Source organism: Bacillus rossius, chromosome 17 (genome assembly GCF_032445375.1).
Source record: "Bacillus rossius redtenbacheri isolate Brsri chromosome 17, Brsri_v3, whole genome shotgun sequence".
NCBI classification, from domain to species: Eukaryota; Metazoa; Arthropoda; class Insecta; order Phasmatodea; family Bacillidae; genus Bacillus; species Bacillus rossius.
Window position 1 is genome coordinate 22,594,973 of NC_086344.1, and position 17,805 is coordinate 22,612,777.

A 17,805-nucleotide genomic window follows, 5' to 3' on the forward strand; every position below is an offset into this window, starting at 1 on the left:
TACAAGCGTTATACAGACTGTAGCAACTACCACCTCATGTTATTTATTTATAACATTTGTTTTTGTGTCATGTATTGCCAAAGTTTGATTTTAATTAGGTAGTAAAATTTTAAGAAAACTATGAAAATTCAATTTACATATTAAAGTTTGTGTGTTTGTTTTTGTTGTGTTATAAAATTATTGTTACCGATTCGTGGGAGAAAAACCTCGCATTTTTGTTTGTGCCAATTGAGGCACCGTCGGAAACAATCTGCACATTGCAGGAGTTGCGGGTTAGAAAAGCCCTGGTGTGCACAGACCTCGTCTCGACTTTGTCCGTCTGTTTGCCGTCCCAACCAGTACAGTCCGGTGCCGGATATGTGAACATCAAACACACTTTCTCCTTCTCCCCCTTCCCCCTCCACCATCCCCGGCGAACAAAAGAGAAGGCCTAAATGTTGATGCCTGGCCTCGCCAAAATGAAGACATGTGATCCGACATGATTGCGCCCTGTTTTGACTGCCTTGTTGGTACACTGTTAAAAAAAATTATGTATATCCGTAAAATTGCTAAGGGGCGGGGGAATTTCTGGTGAAACGGTTATCCGATTTATTTTTTTGGTAGGCCTATCACCAACCCTTAGTTTTCAAAGGTTTTTTTTTTCGTTTTGTTTTGTTTTGTCATTTTACGGAATCATTTACACATTTCCCCCATATTTTTATTATTAAATTAACGGAATTTAAGGATTGAATTTTTTAAATTTAAAAACAAATAGTTTCATATTAGTGACCAGTCAAGTGCGCTGTATAAAAACACAAGTAAAAATAATATATTTTTTAAAAGTTGTTTGGATATCGACTGTGATAAAAACATCAAAATACAAGTTATTGACTTTCACGCTTTTTTTTTGTGGAATTGAGACTGTTCAATTTTTTTTTTTACCCATGTCTAACCCTGGACGCGAATCCATAACTCCACGCCCTGAAAGCCTACGTGCTTTCATTTTTCGTGCGGAAATTGGCGGTTTGAGTGACCTCTAAGATGTCAGTTATATGAGCAGATAAAGTTTTGTTCGCAGTCGTATGTTGTAATTTCAGAGAATATCTCAATGTTTAAAATGAAGTAACGGTCTCACATGCCTTGTTATATTTTCGTTTTTTGGTTTTCTTGTTAACGTGACAACGTCTAATAAATCGCACGAAAAAGTGTTCCGTTACGCACATTGTCCCGTTACGCTGTGTCCCTTTACGCTCATTGTACGCTTGCGTCGCATCTCTTCCACTCGATTGGAACAACCATCGATTTGACTTTTTCGAGGCACATTAAACATGAAACATTCACATTCGTTTCCTACTTTTCCCATCATCGTCCTATCCTTAACAGAATAACACAGATTGTAAGAAGTTAAATTGCAAACATGTATAAAAGTTATAGTTAAAATAATCTGTTCGATAAAGTAATAAACATATTTGAATTAATGAGTGCAAATAAAAGTAAATTTATCAATTAAATTTTATTTCATTTCACTCCTTCTTTGTATCCATACAAAATATTGATAATTTAATAAAAATGATTCAATTTTATTCATTAAAGTATGCATTTCATCAATGCTTTGTTATGACGTTGTCGCGTTAAACTATCGTCCGTAAACCGACTTTACAGACAACCAATTTTTTAAAGGGATAACTTCTTTGCTGAGGGGGTTACAATTTTCGAGCATTACGAAAATTCCGATCGCATGAGGGTAATAGTTAGGTACGTGGTGGGGCATACCGCGAGAGTGGACGGCAGGATGGAGGTAGAAAAGAGGCAGCATAGTTGCATAATTTTACACTCGGATACTCGCATACTTTCACACTTGCAAACTTGCGCAGTAGCATAATTTAGTGCGAGCATACTTACATATATATATATAATGCGTGTTTGTATATTTATGTATATAGGTACCTGCGACATCAGTCAGAGTGATAATGTTTCTTGTACCTAAAAATTTAATACGTAAGAAGTTTGCCTTCTGTCGCGTGTGGATTACACGCTCACATTTATTTTTATATCATTGCACGTTTAAAGGATATTTCGAAATTTTAACTCGATGCCTCCCTTGCTTTTGACGTTCTGCTGCAAATATTTTCTACATTTACTCATTTTAATATAATGGGTTTTAAAAAGCCACGCAAGTGATGATGATTACGAACTTTACAAACTGAATTCAACGGACAAATTTCGGCTGCAAATTTATCACGAAAAACTAAGTTGAAAACATATTACGGCTCTTGGTCTGAAGTGCTTTCCTAGACTGGTATAATCCTTTGAAGTTGTAGCTGGACCAGTCTTTTTTTTAAATAATAATGAAACTCCTTATGACAAAGCACCAAGCGCCTGTGTAATGTATTAACTGATCAAAGTTCTACAAACACCAAGAATCTCATCACCGTAATAAATTTATGTAAGGGTAACGCCCTTATTTCTTAAAATATTTTGGGACAAGGAAAAATAATGTGGGTTTTAAAGGCTTATTGTTATTATTATTCTAAATGTCAAAAGTAACGAAAAAGATCGCCCTATACTACCCTATACCCCACCGTTTTCGAGTATAACTAAAATAAAATTTAAAACGAAATACTTCTACTCCTGGCAGGTGTTAAAAAATCACAACACTCAGTTTGAAACAGCTGTCTAAATTCCGGTTCACTGATTGTAAGTGATGTACAAGCAAATGAAGATATTTGGAAAAAGACGTTAAAATTATAACTAAACAAACAAAAACAACACAGACGTAACTTAAAGCACATAAACGTGAATGCGTTATCAAACACTTATGGAGAAAACGTTTGGTAGCACATTTATTTGTGAGGTAATATCTTGTCATTAAACGTAACTTGTTAATTACCTACCGGAGTTAACAAAATTTAGCATCTAAAATCTTACAATTGCATTTAAGTATGAAAGCTGTGAAGCTCGTTTAACATCTGCCCGCAGTTACCATGGCTTAATGCCCTTCAGTGCTACGATACATGTACCTACTGGGTCTTCTGGCGTAGTGACCTTCAGAATTGGAATGCATTCGTCACACTTTACGTGCTAAATTGTGTGAGCTGCGGTACCTAAGGTAAAACATCATCTAATTATCAAGCAATGTTTTATGATAGTATATTTTCTCACAAATAAAGGTGCGATCACAATTTTGTTTCCTCTCTTGTGGTCTTTGATGACGTGCATTCACGTTTGTGAGCTTTAAGTTACATTTGCCGTCTTATTTTTAGTTAAATTAATTGTTCAATGTTTACTTCGAAACATCTTTATTTTTCGTGTGTACATCACTTAACAATTAGTGCCCCTTGATTTAGGCAGTTGTTTCAAACTGAGTGTTATGAGTAGGCCTATTGCATGATTGCCAGCCGTCGAAATATTTCCTTTTAAATTTTATACTAGTTTTTCGCAGAAACGTTGGGGTTTAAACAAGTAAAGCATGGTGAACGTTTTCGTTATTACAGGCATTTATATTAATAATTATCCTTTATAAACCACATTATTTTTCCTCGTCACAAACATTTATGGCAAATAGGAGTGTTAACATTATGTTATTTAAAATAAATAATTTTACTTAAGCGACAATATTTGCATTGTTTGTAAAAATTTGATCATTAATATAATAACAAACGCTTGGAGTTTCGTCATAAGTAGTTTCTTTATTATTGAAAAAAAATACCCTTTCAGCTGCAACTGTATTAGGAAGAACTTTAGATTATATGTCGTGTGTATGTTTTTAACTTATTTTTAAGTGATGAGCATGCTGCCAAAATTTTAATGTTGAATTCACACTTACGCCGTATATACGCAAGTTGAGTTAAACCCGGGACGAAAAGAAATTGAGGCTCTAGCTATAAGAAGAACTTTTCTCGAAAATATTTCCATTATCAGCTGTGTATTAAAACTTTGGATAATTTTTCTGTGTTTCGTTTGTTGGATGGGTTTTTATTTCAAGTGCATTTCTACTGTCATCGCGGTGATCACACTCTCCAAGTGCGGAAGCAAACGCGTCCTTAATGGCCAGGTCAAATAGGGCAACGGCTTCTCTTGCAGACGGCCGCCAATCACAAATGAAAAATCGCTAGCATCTTGCAGACTAATGAGCGGTCAGATTATTTTGCGAAAGAAAATTACACTCACCTCGCTATAAGACGATACCAGAGATGGGAAAGCTTCACAATAATTCACAGATTTTGTTTTGCAAAACCGTACAATTTTTTGAGTTATATAATGTAACGTAAAAAAAATATGTCTAACATTTTATAAAAAGCAAACAAATAGCAAAAGGATTTAACCACTGGGCATAAAGAAAGAAAATTTACAATTTGTAAGAACATTATCCGCAGTTATACGTACATCCACTTATTTTACTAGAAATAGTTTTATCTTAACGGTAAAATAATGGTAACTTAAAATTGTTAAAGTGGTATAAAATGTTTATAGTGTCAGACTACCACATGGAATGATTGCGATATTATAATAGTACAACAAAATATCTTATATTAGGTAAATTCATGTTGGTATTTGGAAACAAAACTTTTTGTATTACATTTAAGGGGGGGGGGGGGGTCAGTTAGGGAGGAATCTAGGTGCATCTCAAACTGCTGGAGGATTAGTCATGTAGTGAGAGGGTCACATGCATCGTGTGCCTGGAGAGAATTGGCCAGCCATGGCAGCGATTGGAGCCACGAGTAACTCCCCTAGCAGAAAATCTAGATTAAAACTATGTTAAATTTTGCCCAGGTAAAACCTGCACAGACACAGAAAAAAAACCGGAGCACAGACGTGTGGGATGCAAGGGCATGCATTAGGTGCAAGAGAATATGTGAGACGAAGAGTTGGTCAGAGTAGAAAAGAGTCTGGCATGAAGAGGTATTTCGGGAACTTGGACACGAAATCCCTGTCCATATTTTAAATAGGTTCTGGATGATTTTGATGACGAAGAACGCAGGCGCCCCCTGTTGGAGGGTGGCCACACTTACCACCCACCCGGTAGCCAGTCAGCACCTTAACTATCAGTAGGGGCATGCAGATTTCGCGAAAATATCTGACCACTGATTAGACTGCAACAAGGTATACCCGCGCCTGTGGTTTCCTCCTTGTGATTGGCAGCCGTCTGCGAGAGAAGTCGTTGCCTTATTTGACCGAGCCACTCAGGACGCGTTTGCTTCCGCACTGAATCACTGTGATTGGTGTTGTTACAATCGATATGTACCTGGAAGAAACTCACCCAATCACGAAACACAGACGATGCTACAGTGTTTTAACTTTCATCTAGTCCCGAAATCTTTTCGCGAAATCAGCATGCCCCTAACTATCAGTAAAGAAAAATACAAGGCATGATGAAACAAATACGGTAAAAAAATTTATTACGAACATAGTAATAGGCCTACGTCAAATTTGAACTAATCTCTTTCAAAATTCTCACATTGGCTAGCGGTGAGCACTTATCCGATATTGATTCCATGACTGGAAGCATTTCTGGAAGGCCTTTAGCTGCTACGTCTTGGCTCTCACAATGTCGGGAATGGTGTCAGAACTTTTTTTTTCCCCCTTTTAGCACGACCCATTTTCTTGGAATCCGTTTCAGAAACAGAACTTATCGTTTACGTTTTGTTTCGAGATCCATAATTAGAGGTAATGAAATTTCGCACATCGGTGAAGTCGCAATCTAGAATGAAAAACTTATCACTCGTGCACTGTGTTCGTGATTGGACCGCAGTTATCTGGACACGCCCCTCTGCGACCGTGAGCCAACGATGTAAGCTAATCAGGTATTGGTGATTAAAAAAGGATAAAATTGTTCTCGCTGAGAAATAAAACCAACGGGGAAAGCAAACTTGGGATGAGCGCACCTATGACTTTGATTTATGCGAAATTTCCGGGTCTGTATCCATGACGAGCGACAGACATGGTAAACACGACCTCACTCTTCCGGCTCTGGAAGCCGCCTGACAAGTCACGACTTGTCCAAACTTGACACTGGCTGTCTGAATGGATCGGGCTATCGGTAGGGGCATGTATATTACACGAAAAGAAAAACTAGCTGAGAGTTTATTTGAGAAACATTTCTACTTTCATCACATCAACCATAGTTTTTCATAGCGGAAGAAAATGCGTCCTGAACGGCTTGACAATATGAGGGAATGGTTTCTCTAACAGATAACCATAGGCGTAATTCGGGGGGTGGCAAAGTGTTGCGGTTGCCATCCCCAGAACTGTCCAAACCAGTATTTTGCTACACAATTTTGAAGTTAAAAGCATCATTAATTTACAACCAATTATAAAATAAAGTTTTACAAGCTTGTCACTTCATTGATTCATTATTAATCAATGACTACTCTGTAGATTGTATGAACTTTACAAATGGTTTGACTATTAATTAAAGTAATGAACCATGAATCTTTTAGAGTTAATAGAGAATGTAAGCAATTCTTTTTTTTTTATTTGTGGTGAAAAAGTCTTACGAGAGCTTTAAAAACATTAACAATTTAATGCCAGTTTCTTTCATATATTTCCCGAGGAAAGACCCCCGGACCCCTTAACACGGGGGCACTCCGCAACTTCCTGAACACCCGGTGCGCCTTGCCACCCCGGTTATAAAGCTTAAATTACGCCTCTGCCAATAACAGACATACCATAAAGCCTGCCCCTATATTTAAGCCTTATTTCTCCAAAAAAAACATGAGGCGTGAGCAGTTTGATTCTATATAAATTCATTCACCGTATTTGTTTCACCACACCTCGTGATTGGTGGTGACTAGAGACCTGCAAAATTCGCGGATTCATTGACCTCTAGGACAGACTCCACAGTCCTTTGAATACCCGCAGAAATGACACCTGTTCATTGTCTACTGACGCGTGAGACGTCTCAAACTAGGCTGTCCGTAATTCGGACACTTTCTTGGTTTAAGTGTTTTCCCATTTGGCTCACAGTTTCCCCGGATAAAATATGTGGGCCAATCTGAAGAAGCGGTACGGAGGTATAGTTGTTTCGATGCTAGCCGATCGCGAAATGAATCCGCGAATTTTGCATGTTTCTATAGGTCTATTTTTGTTTATAAAAGTTTTCGTTCTGCTGAACAAGTCCTTATTCAATGCTTTTAATGAACTTAAAAGACAAAAATTTTATGTCATACATAAAATCAAGTGGTGCATATTTTTCTGTAATTCGTTCGTTTTAAGACACTCTATTTTATATATATTGATCATTAATCTTTAGAAATGAGGTTGTTTCAAAACCATAGAAAACTTGTCCAGATGAACAGTAAGCCAATAGCAAAATTATCTTTTTTTTTTAAGGTTTGAAATGCTATTTAAGGCGTTAAAAACATAAACTCTTACAATGAGGTATGAAACCAAAATTATATCTACCATTATTCAAACGCTTGAACGGAAATAATATTAAATGCTCTCTTGCGGCCTTTTGTAGCGTTTGGGCAGCGACTGTTTTTTTTTTTTTTTTTTCCCCACAGTTCCACCACTCTTGTGCCAAGAGAACACCGTGACGTCGGAGGGCGAATTCTAGAGCCTATCACCGAATTGAATCCGCGAATCATGCAGGTCTCCTAGTGGCGACGTTCAGCCCTGCGGGGAGAGTGTTGGAGAGTGTTGGAGAGTGTTGGAGAGTGTTGGAGAGTGTTGGAGGGTGTTGGAGGGTGTGGCCTCACCTGCCTCACTTGCCGTCGGCCAGCAGCCTTGCCGGCGGGGAAGTCCTGCCGTCCTCGGGCCCCAGGCGCAGCTGCACGGACTCGTCGGCCGCAGAGAAGGCGACCGTCTCGACGCGCACGGCCACTCCCTCCTCCTCCTCCTCGGGCACCCGCGTCTCCGGCGCCACAGACGTGTGCAGCAGAGTCTCCTGCAGGGTCTCGTTGCCGTTGCACGTGCGCTCCGACCGCCGCCCGCCGCCCCCGGCCCTGCCCGCCCCCGCGGCAACCGCCGACCCGCCCCCGGACGCCCCGAAGCACGGCAGCACCTGCTTGAACTCCTTCCTGAAGTTCTCGTTGAGCCAGGCGTACAGGAACGGGTTGTAGCACGTGGAGCTCATGGCGACCGCGTGCACCATGAAGAAGCACAGGTTGTAGTACTTCCACGCGCCCACCGTGATGAACATGTCGTTGAGCACGTTGACGGCGTTCAGCGGCAGCCACGACACGCCGAAGATGGCCACCATGGCGATGAGCATGCGGTTGGTGCGCCTCTTGCGCTCGCGGTCCGCCTCCTCCTTGCGCGAGCTCTTGGCGCCCGGCTTGGCCCTGGCGCGGTCGTTCAGCTTCAAGGACACGCGCACGTAGCAGAAGGCGATCACCAGGAAGGGCACGAGGAACTGCATGGCGGAGGTGAGGCTGCCGTACACCTGGCGGAAGTTCTCCGACGGCCAGGTCTCCTCGCAGTAGGGCCGGCCGTCGATGCGCTTGTGCTGGATGTACACGCCGTACGGCAGGGTCATGGCCAGCGAGAAGAGCCAGATGCCGCAGATGACGGCGAGGCAGGTGGACAGCTGCATGCGCTGCTGGAACGGGTAGATGATGACGAAGAAGCGGTCGACGGCGATGGAGGTGAGCGTGAGCGTGGAGATGTAGACGCTGGTGCCCTGCGCGCACGCCACCAGGTGGCACAGCTCCGGGCCGAACACCCACTGGCCCAGGAAGGAGTAGAGCGGCGTGAAGGGCACCGCCAGCGCGCACAAGAGGATGTCGGACAGCGCCAGGTTGGTGATGAACAGGTTGGTGACGGTGTGCATGGCGCGGTTGCGGCACACCACGTAGCACACCAGCACGTTGCCGAACACGCCCAGCACGAAGATGGCGGTGTAGAGCACGCAGAAGACCGCCTGCACGGCCTGGTCCTGGATGATGTTGTAGCCCGGCTCGACGGCGGCAGTCGAGGAGTTGCCCTCTGACGGCGACGTCTGGGCCGTCGTGCTGTCGTCGACCAGCGCCGAGACGTTGGCCGCGCCCATGGCCGCTACGTCGCCGCGGGGTCCGCCCGCGCTCGTCGTGCGCATCCCCGGGTCGCCGACATGCGACGAGCAGCTCCTGGCTTCACGACCTCATGCGGACATCCTCCTGGTCGCGCTCCGCCGTCGACGGAGAGATCCAGCAGGCGCTCGGAGGACCTCCCAGACGCCCGGTCGAGCGGCGAGTGGCGTCGGGCGTCCTTCCCGCATCCCCTCCCCCCCCCTACATGGGGCGCCGTCGGAGGGGAGGGCGTCTACTGCCACCCCTCCCTCCCTCCCTCTCTACTCGTCAGAGCGCCTGCGCGCGCGGTAGGGGACCGCCTCGGAAGAGATGACCCGACACCTGCACTTGTTCCCGTCTGCACTTCTCGCGTGGTGTCTCGTCTGGCCGGACAGACGAGCTCCTCGTGCGGAGCTATCGTTCACCAGGGCGCCTTCGGGCAAGACCTCAGACGTTCCCGTCCATAGCCGTGCCTGATAAGCTCTTTTGAAGGGTCTGCATCAAAATAGAGATATATCGATTTACGAAGGTGTATTGCGAGGGAAAAAAAAAACCTTTTTTTCAAAAATTCACACTTATCAGTTTTAAAGTATGTAGATAAAATTGTTAATATGTTGCGAAGATGTTCAGTGAGATAAAACTGGTTCACTTAGAACGATGGAACAATTTATTTTTATTTTAAATGAAGTAAATTTTTTTGGGTAGCTAGAATTTTTTTTTATGCAGCCTCTTTAATTACTAGGTTTTAATGGTAATACTATATGTAAAAATTTGAAATTCAACCCGCTACAAATCTGGAAACGCTGTACTTAAAAGAAAAACGAAAATAACGAACATTTTGATGGAATTATATGTTCCTTTATTTAATTTGAAATTAGCAACAGAATATTCTCAATATAATGGAATTTTTATTTTTCATTTGGATCTTACATATTGTTGACGACGAAGTCAATACAGATAATGAAAATAAACGAGTCAGTGAGGAAAAGATGAGAAAGTATTTGTCACTGCCTACTGTTAGGAAATAGCCAAGAATGTAGTGTCACGAAACTGGTCTGGAAATTTGACACCTCTCAAAAGTGCGCCAAATGGTATACGTATCCTTCTCAAGACAGTGTTTTTCAAAAGGTACAAGCGGTGGTCAGTGGTCATAAACGACATAATGTGCTTTCCACGCAAGTGCACTGTAAATTTATGTTTTCGTAAACACAACAGAAATATTCTTGTAAAATTACAGTTATTAGTACCTACATCTGTACGTTTACATGAAAAGTTCCAATTAGTGTTCCCAGCAATACTGGGTTCGAATTCTAACCCGGGTATTTACGCTTTGCATTTTCCCAATATACCTCCAATAGTTAAAATAATTTTTTGCAAACCGTTCCCTGGATAGTTTTCCAGTATAAATTGCGCACATTAATAAGCGTAATAAAACAAAATAAAAACCTATTTTTGGATTTTTGTATTAACTTTTCCATGATTTGAAAAAAAATTATGCTGTAATGAAACAGTGATTAAAATATAAAATAATTTTCCAATTTTCTTAAGAAATACTCAGTACTGCATAGAAAAATGTATTTTATATATGCAAAAAAGAGAGCGCTTGTAACTCGGTACATGTAATAGAAGTGAAACTTCTTTGACCATTCAAACCTCTACTTAAAAGTATATCGTAAGGGCTAAAACGGCAAAGAGAGAGAGAGAAAGAAAGAGAGAAAGAAAACAATATTTCTTGAACCGACACAGCACTCGGTTTTTTTGCTTTCTTTTTTTTTAAATTTACGAATCCTACCCTTCATAGTATTTATTAGAAACTTTATTAAAATATAAACAGTATTGCACCCACGTGATTTGTTTTAACTTAATTTAAACAAGCATATTCTCAGTTTAACTAATTGTAATTACACGCTCGTGGGCTCATAATTATAATAAGATGTGTGATTGAATTAAAAAAATAATAATTCGTTGAAAAAAATGACCCTGTAAAACGGTTTTTTGGCAACTGTTTTATAATGGGATATTTTGTAACATCACAGAAGATGTTTTCCGTGTGCCATTTGGGCTACGTCACACAAGTTTCGAAGGGAATAAATACCAATTATGAATACGGTAAATGTAAAACGTTACCCGTTGTAAAACAGGAAACACTTTACGGAAATGAAAACCGACAATAACGGAAAAACTCCGGGCGAATCAAAAATGATGACCGCGTGGTTTTGCGACTTGGCTGCCAAAATGAACAGCTGGAATACAACCAAAAAAAAAACTCTGTGTAGGTGGTATTTTGGACTACATGACTTTCCATCGTGCTAACGGAAATGTTTTGTATGAAACAAATAAAATAATTTAAATAAATAATAGTTTAAAAAACTAAAAAAACACTCTTTATATAGAAAACCAAACTAAAAAATAGAAAATAAATTTTAATAAATTTTAATTAAGAATAGTGTAAATTTTTTTTATAAACATAAATTAATAATAGTGTAAATAATAAAATAATGTATTTTATTTAAAAAAAAAAACCGTGGGGTGCATGGTGTCAATACATATAAATATTTTATTGACAGATATGAGTAGAAGGATTATCATTTCGATAAAATCTTAAAAAGCACCCCACGCTTTTTTAAAATAAAATACATTATTTTCTTATTTACACTATTATTAATTTTTATTTATAAAATTTTTTTACACTATTCTTTATTCAAATTTATTGAAATTTATTTTCTATTTTTTAGTTTGGTTTTCTATATAAAGCGTGTTTTTTAGTTTCTTAAACTATTATTTATTTTCTACTTTTTAGTTTGATTTATTTATAAAAGTGTTTTTTCCCACCTCAATTTCTTCCAGGTAAAAATCATTAAACTGTAAGTTTTTCTCTCTATCAAAATATGTTTTATGATATATCATCTGTCAAACTTATCCATATTTTCCGTGTTTGATGTATTTTATTTAATGATTTACTGACCTTGGCATAGTTTGGAGAATTTGTAACTGCTTGGTGTAGATTTGCAGGTTGGTGTTCGAATGGAATTTCAAAATTCTGCTTATCAGGTGTAGCTATTGAGGTTATGCATATGGTGTTTGATTTCCCATCTGCTTTTGGTTTCACAGCAAAATCAAACCTCAATTTTTCCATGTTTCGTGAAATATTTGCATAAAATGTTGTTTTATAATAATGTTTCACTCTTGGTTAATTGGTAAAATGAAACAAATACGTAATTGTGTTTCTCTATTTAACGAAAGTAATAACATTTAAAGCCCTTATTTAAGGTTTTTTTGCTTCATATTTTTACAAATATAGATAATATTCTCTTCAAGAAAGTATATATTGTTTACAATAATTATAACCCACTCTCACTTTTCATTTAATTAAATGTCACAATATTAGTAGGCTTTGTTTATATCGCGCTAAAGACAAACTGAAAGAAAAGAGTTCGCACATGAGCGAAATGGTTTTCTTTACATATATGTCTTTGTTTCATTTTACCAATTATATAAATTGACCAAAATATTATTTTGAAAATTGATTAATGGAATAATCTTATCAAATTAGTGTATTGTCATCGGTCCTCAATAAATCTACAAAGTTTCAATGAAATCTGGCCGTTTAAAGTGGGTTAAAATCGCTCCCAAAGGAGTCGGTTACAAACATACAAACAAACATACAAACAAACATACAGGTGAAGCTAATATAAAGCGTATAAAAAAGGGGGATGTCTGTAAAATCGGTTTACGGACGATAATTATACGTGATAACGTCATAAGAAAACATTAATGAAAAATTGCATACTTTTTTAATTTTCAAATATGATTTACAGTTTTGGCAAATTTTATTTAAATAATTTAATTTACATATATTCACAAACAATTAGTTAAAAAGCTCGCCTTAACCTGTTTGATATTATTGTTACGATTTACCAGCGGGTTCGTAAAGGATAGCCCAATTAAAGATTTTTATCACACACACAGTTTTATTTATTTCCACTACTTATGTCACTTACAATTAATCTTCTAAGATAGCAAATAATTAATTACACTTAAAGAAAGGTCTATTCCCCAGTCACTCGTTCCGTACGCCTCGCTGGGCCGCACCTCTGGCGCAACTCTCGCCGCAGCACCGCTCGTGGGTCTCCACCGCCGGACTCCGTCGCCGCACTCCGCCACCGCCGACGCACTTCCCCTTCGTCGAGATCCCACTCGACTCCTCGCTCGCAACTTCGCTCGGGACTCCGCCGCGCCCGCGACTCTATCGCCGGGAAACTCCGCCGCGGGAAAACTCCCGACTCCACTGAACTCACTCACTCCCTGCCCTGGAACCTTCGTCCAAGGACTTCGCCACTCTGCCGCACCCGCGGCACTATCGCCCGGATCTCCGCCACGGGAGAACTCCCCACTCAGACTCAGACTCGAAGGTCGGCCCCACCTCCTTATATAGCCCTTGGGTTCCCGTCAAGAACAATCGAGAATGTCTCCGAGATATCGCGCGACCTTCGCCGTCGAAATGCCCAGAAACGCGTCGTGAGTCCTGTCGAAGGACGCTGCGGCTGCTCAAAGATCGCCGATAAACGCAACAAGCATCGGGTTCCCACAAAACGCGCCGATAAACATGTCTGAGTCATTTTATGCCGCAGTGCGGCCTCTTTTAAGTAACTCGATCTGAGGCAGGTACGCGCTGCGAAGGTCAGAATATCACGAGATAGTATGGCACGAGATACCAGGGAGAGGATGCGGGTGGAAGGGGGCGCAGACAGGCCGAACGAGCGCGGCGACGCCAAGCACTGCAGCCAAGCGCGATCGTAACATTATAGAAGATTTTCTCGCACGGTAGTTGGCCGGTTCTTGCACGCTCGGCTCAGGCGGAACGTGACAATGAGTCCTGCTTTTTCGTGCGTGCAGCCGGCGTTCATCGATTTATAAATCGTTATCACGTCAAAAAATGTTTTATTTTTTGACTTGAATTTTATGAACGTCTTACTTAAAGGGTCGGATGGCCACGCCAGAAAAATTGCGACATCAAACTGCGACTGACTCGTTCACGACCACTGGCTCAACTGACTCCACGTCAGCACCAGAATCATCAGAGAGCACATCCACGTCCATCACCAGATAAATTCCCTGCATTCCCCGTCGCTTCTCGCGAGGCGGACGGCCGAGGCTCGCTCGAGCGCAGATTTCGTGTCTCTTCTGGGGGCTCGTTTTGCCACTGGCTCATTTCTCTCGGCTACGTCTTGCATCATTAGATACCTACCACACGTTTTGACATCATGGCGACCAGTAATCCTTATGCTTGATTGTGTGATACATTATTGTCTCACTAGCAACTGGGTGACCGAGGGGTCCCAGGGATGTGAGAGGTATGGTTCCGTGACGGCTCCACTCAGATCCCACAGAGGGGGCTGGCTCTGCAGGGGGTCTGGGGGTCTACGGCGGAGCTGGGGGCGGGTCGGTGGGGCCGAAGTTGGGCTGGGTCTCCTCAACCTCTCGACCTAGCCGTGCGCTCGCCAGTAACATGCCGCGATTGGAAATGGCGAATCTATTTCCCGGTTCTCGGAACCCATGTTTGGCACTGGCAACAGTGTCTGGCATGTAAAAGACCCATCTTTCTCCTTACCAGGACAACGCCCTAACGGGATCATATGCCTGGGAGAGTATTGATGTATTATGAAGTGTGAACCTAAGTTACATGTCTCTTTTGTTTACTCTGACTCAAGTCACGGATCTCAGGAGTCTCTGATGCCACATCAGGCCAAAAATACAATGCATTCTGTAACAGGAACTAATGACTACCGGCTAATAGTAAACACGCCCACGTCTCGTACGTAATAAATAACCCAGGACATAAAATTTCGGCCTTTTTTCGGCATTTTTAATTGCTTGTTCTCGGGCAATCTTTTTTTTCTCCATCATAACCTGTTTTCGTTTAGGCATTATTGCGATGAATGGCTTCAAAAACCGAAGTTAGTATACCATTTTTCATAACTGTTCCACTCAACTAGCACCAGCCAGTGCTCAACTTAAAGTTTAAATCACGCAAATCCCTTTATTACTTTCAGAGTTACAGCTCTCACTGACTTCAATTCGACACCCCCCCCCCCCCCTCTTCCCCCACAAGCGACCATTACGTCATCACTGCAGATGTTAACTGGGGAGTCATGCGTAACGACCACGAGAAAAGACATTCCATGCTACGTGGCTTTTACGGTCCGAGTAAAAAATAATAAAAAACTTTAATTCTGCATGCAAATAATTAATATCTATAAAATATAAAATAATAAAAAAAAGTACTGTAGTGATATTGTAAATGTGGTTGGTAAAGTTAAAAATCAATCAAAACGAAAAAAAAAAATTAACTACATTGTATTAAATACGAGTTTTAAGTAGTGTCGATTTCCTCGGCCAAAAAGACACCCAACCATTCGTGTCGGAAATTCACGTCAAAATGACGAACGCAAGCCGCTAAATTGGTGCCACCACGCTGGAAAAAAAAATTTTGTACTTTTACAAAAGATTCCTTTGAAAACCAGTTCCCGAGACATAGTTTGTATTACTGCCAGACAGATTTTGTAATTTTATAATGACACATTGCTGTGGTTATTTTTAAAAATATGAAATACGTTTTGACGAGATAATAGGCCTACTTCGTATTTCTTACTACTATTGGCGCACAATTTTATATTTTAATCTATGTTTCATTCAAGCATAGGTAATTTTTTTTTCAAACGATGGAAAAGATAATCGAAATATTCAAACTTTGACTGTATGCAATTTGTTGTACCATGCTTTATTATGTGCGCAGTGACTACTGTAAATCTATTCAGGGAACGTTTTACAAATAACTTTTAACTATTGGAGGTACTGGAACAACAAAACGTATAAATTCCCTGGTAAGAATCTTAATCCAGTATTAATGCGAACACATATTTTTGTAGTGTATTTTTGTACTTTCACGTAAGTATACAAATTTACAAATATCAGTAATTTTATGTAAAAATTTATTTTTCATTTACAAAAAAATTCAGTAGGCCTATACAGAATATGCCCAAACATACCATGCCAAATTAAATGCCTTGTTTTTACTTTATATAAAAAATTTGAAAAATTTTGCGATATTATTTGCAGAAATCTACAATTAAAATGTATCTACACTTAAATGCCTCTAGTTATTGGATCACTGGTTATTTTGACACGCCCTAAGGGACTGTAAACCAATTAAAAACCACCCAGGAAATCTCCTGACCGTATCATGTCAAATAAGGTAAAATGTGGCAGAAGACAATCAACACATGGCATGGAGACGTAATTACACACACGTTTGGGGATTATAGTCTTACACCAGAAAGTAACGCAAATTTTTCATATATCTGCTTGTTACAAAAAGCATTAAATGTTCGGATTTCACCCTTCGTGACCATTTTTTGATTTGTGACATCTTAGCTCTCGGTATAGGTACAGCATTTGGCGGAAGCGATTTCGTGAATGGAACGGAAATTTGTAACCACGGTGCGGCTATCTGTGGCGGATGACTTGTACCAAAGTTCACAAAGACAAAGGTAAACTTCATAGTAATAACTGTTTAATGAATTTTAACAAAGCGGGCAGTATTCTTATAAATTTCATAATTTAAAAAAATGTGTTAAAAACCGGGGTTTAGTATTTCTTCAGGTCTTTTCTCCTTTTATCGGAGCTAAAATTTTTGTCTGCTAATCAAATGATTCAGTAGTCGACGTAGCTGCTCCGGCAGCGAACTCTAGTGACGGATGTAAAAACTAAGTGTGATTAGCGTCCAGAAACGTAATTTAAAACAACAACATTTACGTATATTTATCACGCTCGGCACTATTTTAATGAATTCTACGTTAAATTTTCGTGTCCGAGTTTCGTATTATAAGTGTATTAGCAGCATGAGAACACATTAATTTGCTCGTTACTGCGGTTAGATGTGTACACATCACTGGTTAGTTCTGGAAGACTCGCCCACAGTTTTTAGCTTATATATTTTATAAAGAAATATTTAAATTTTTGACTATAGAAACAACTTTATATATATTTATTTTACCCAGCTTTGATATACCCACAATATTGAAGTTAAGTGAGTGACATTGCCACTAAAAAAAAAAAAAAAAAAAACAGACACTTTCATTGCGAGTTATAACTTAAATTCACTAATAAGATATAAATTGTAATTTATGTGGTGGAATAAACCTAGATACTAAAAACAAAAGGTATTTGATATTATAGTGGATTATCTGTAATTTTGTCCAGTATAAAATTTAGATCATTATAATTTTGTTAACGAAATGAGAAAGTGAAGCTGAGCTGTATTTTAAGATATATCTTGACAAGAAACACTTTTGCAAAATAAAAGGTGTCTTTAATTGGGCCTGCGATCTTCATTAAGTTTTCATACGTTGAAAAAAATAGCTACGTGCTATTTCGTGTACATAAATATTTACAATAATATCTGTGAAGTGCCATTTCACTTTAACCATTATTTGTAATTATTAGTTAAGTTTTATTTTTGTGTAGCATTAATTATGCACACAGCGTAACACAAATTTTATTCATAGTTAAAATAAAAAAAATCCTTAGAATGTTTTTTTGTGTGTTCAAGCTTTTAATTTCAAATTTCAAACTAAGCCTAACGAGGAAAAACCAATTCCAATACTTTCGTTATTCATTGAATTTAAATTAAGAAGCAACAATCCCGTTTGTGAAATTAAAAAAAAGGTAATTTTAATTTTTATCGGAATTTTAATTAGTTTTATTTAAATTTTATGCATATGTAAAGCGAACTATAAACTATAAATATTCATCTATTCTGTTATTTTAATTACAT

At 39.5% G+C, this 17,805-nt stretch overlaps 2 protein-coding genes across 5 annotated transcripts in view; one reads left to right on the plus strand and one right to left on the minus strand.

Annotated features, from left to right (window-relative positions):
* Positions 1 to 9,139, minus strand: part of LOC134540546 (prolactin-releasing peptide receptor-like) — a 233,475-nt gene extending 224,336 nt beyond the window's left edge. For all 3 annotated transcript variants that reach the window (XR_010076456.1, XM_063383352.1, XM_063383353.1), the window contains exon 1: positions 7,680 to 9,139. Coding sequence is in view for 2 of the 3 variants with exons in the window: in XM_063383352.1 (XP_063239422.1) it covers positions 7,685 to 9,016 (1,332 nt within the window). In the remaining variant the exon portion in view is untranslated. The remainder of the gene's footprint in view (positions 1 to 7,679) is intronic.
* The window catches only part of LOC134540544 (esterase E4-like), a 761,050-nt gene that overhangs the window by 509,523 nt on the left and 233,722 nt on the right, over positions 1 to 17,805 (plus strand). The window lies entirely within an intron of this gene.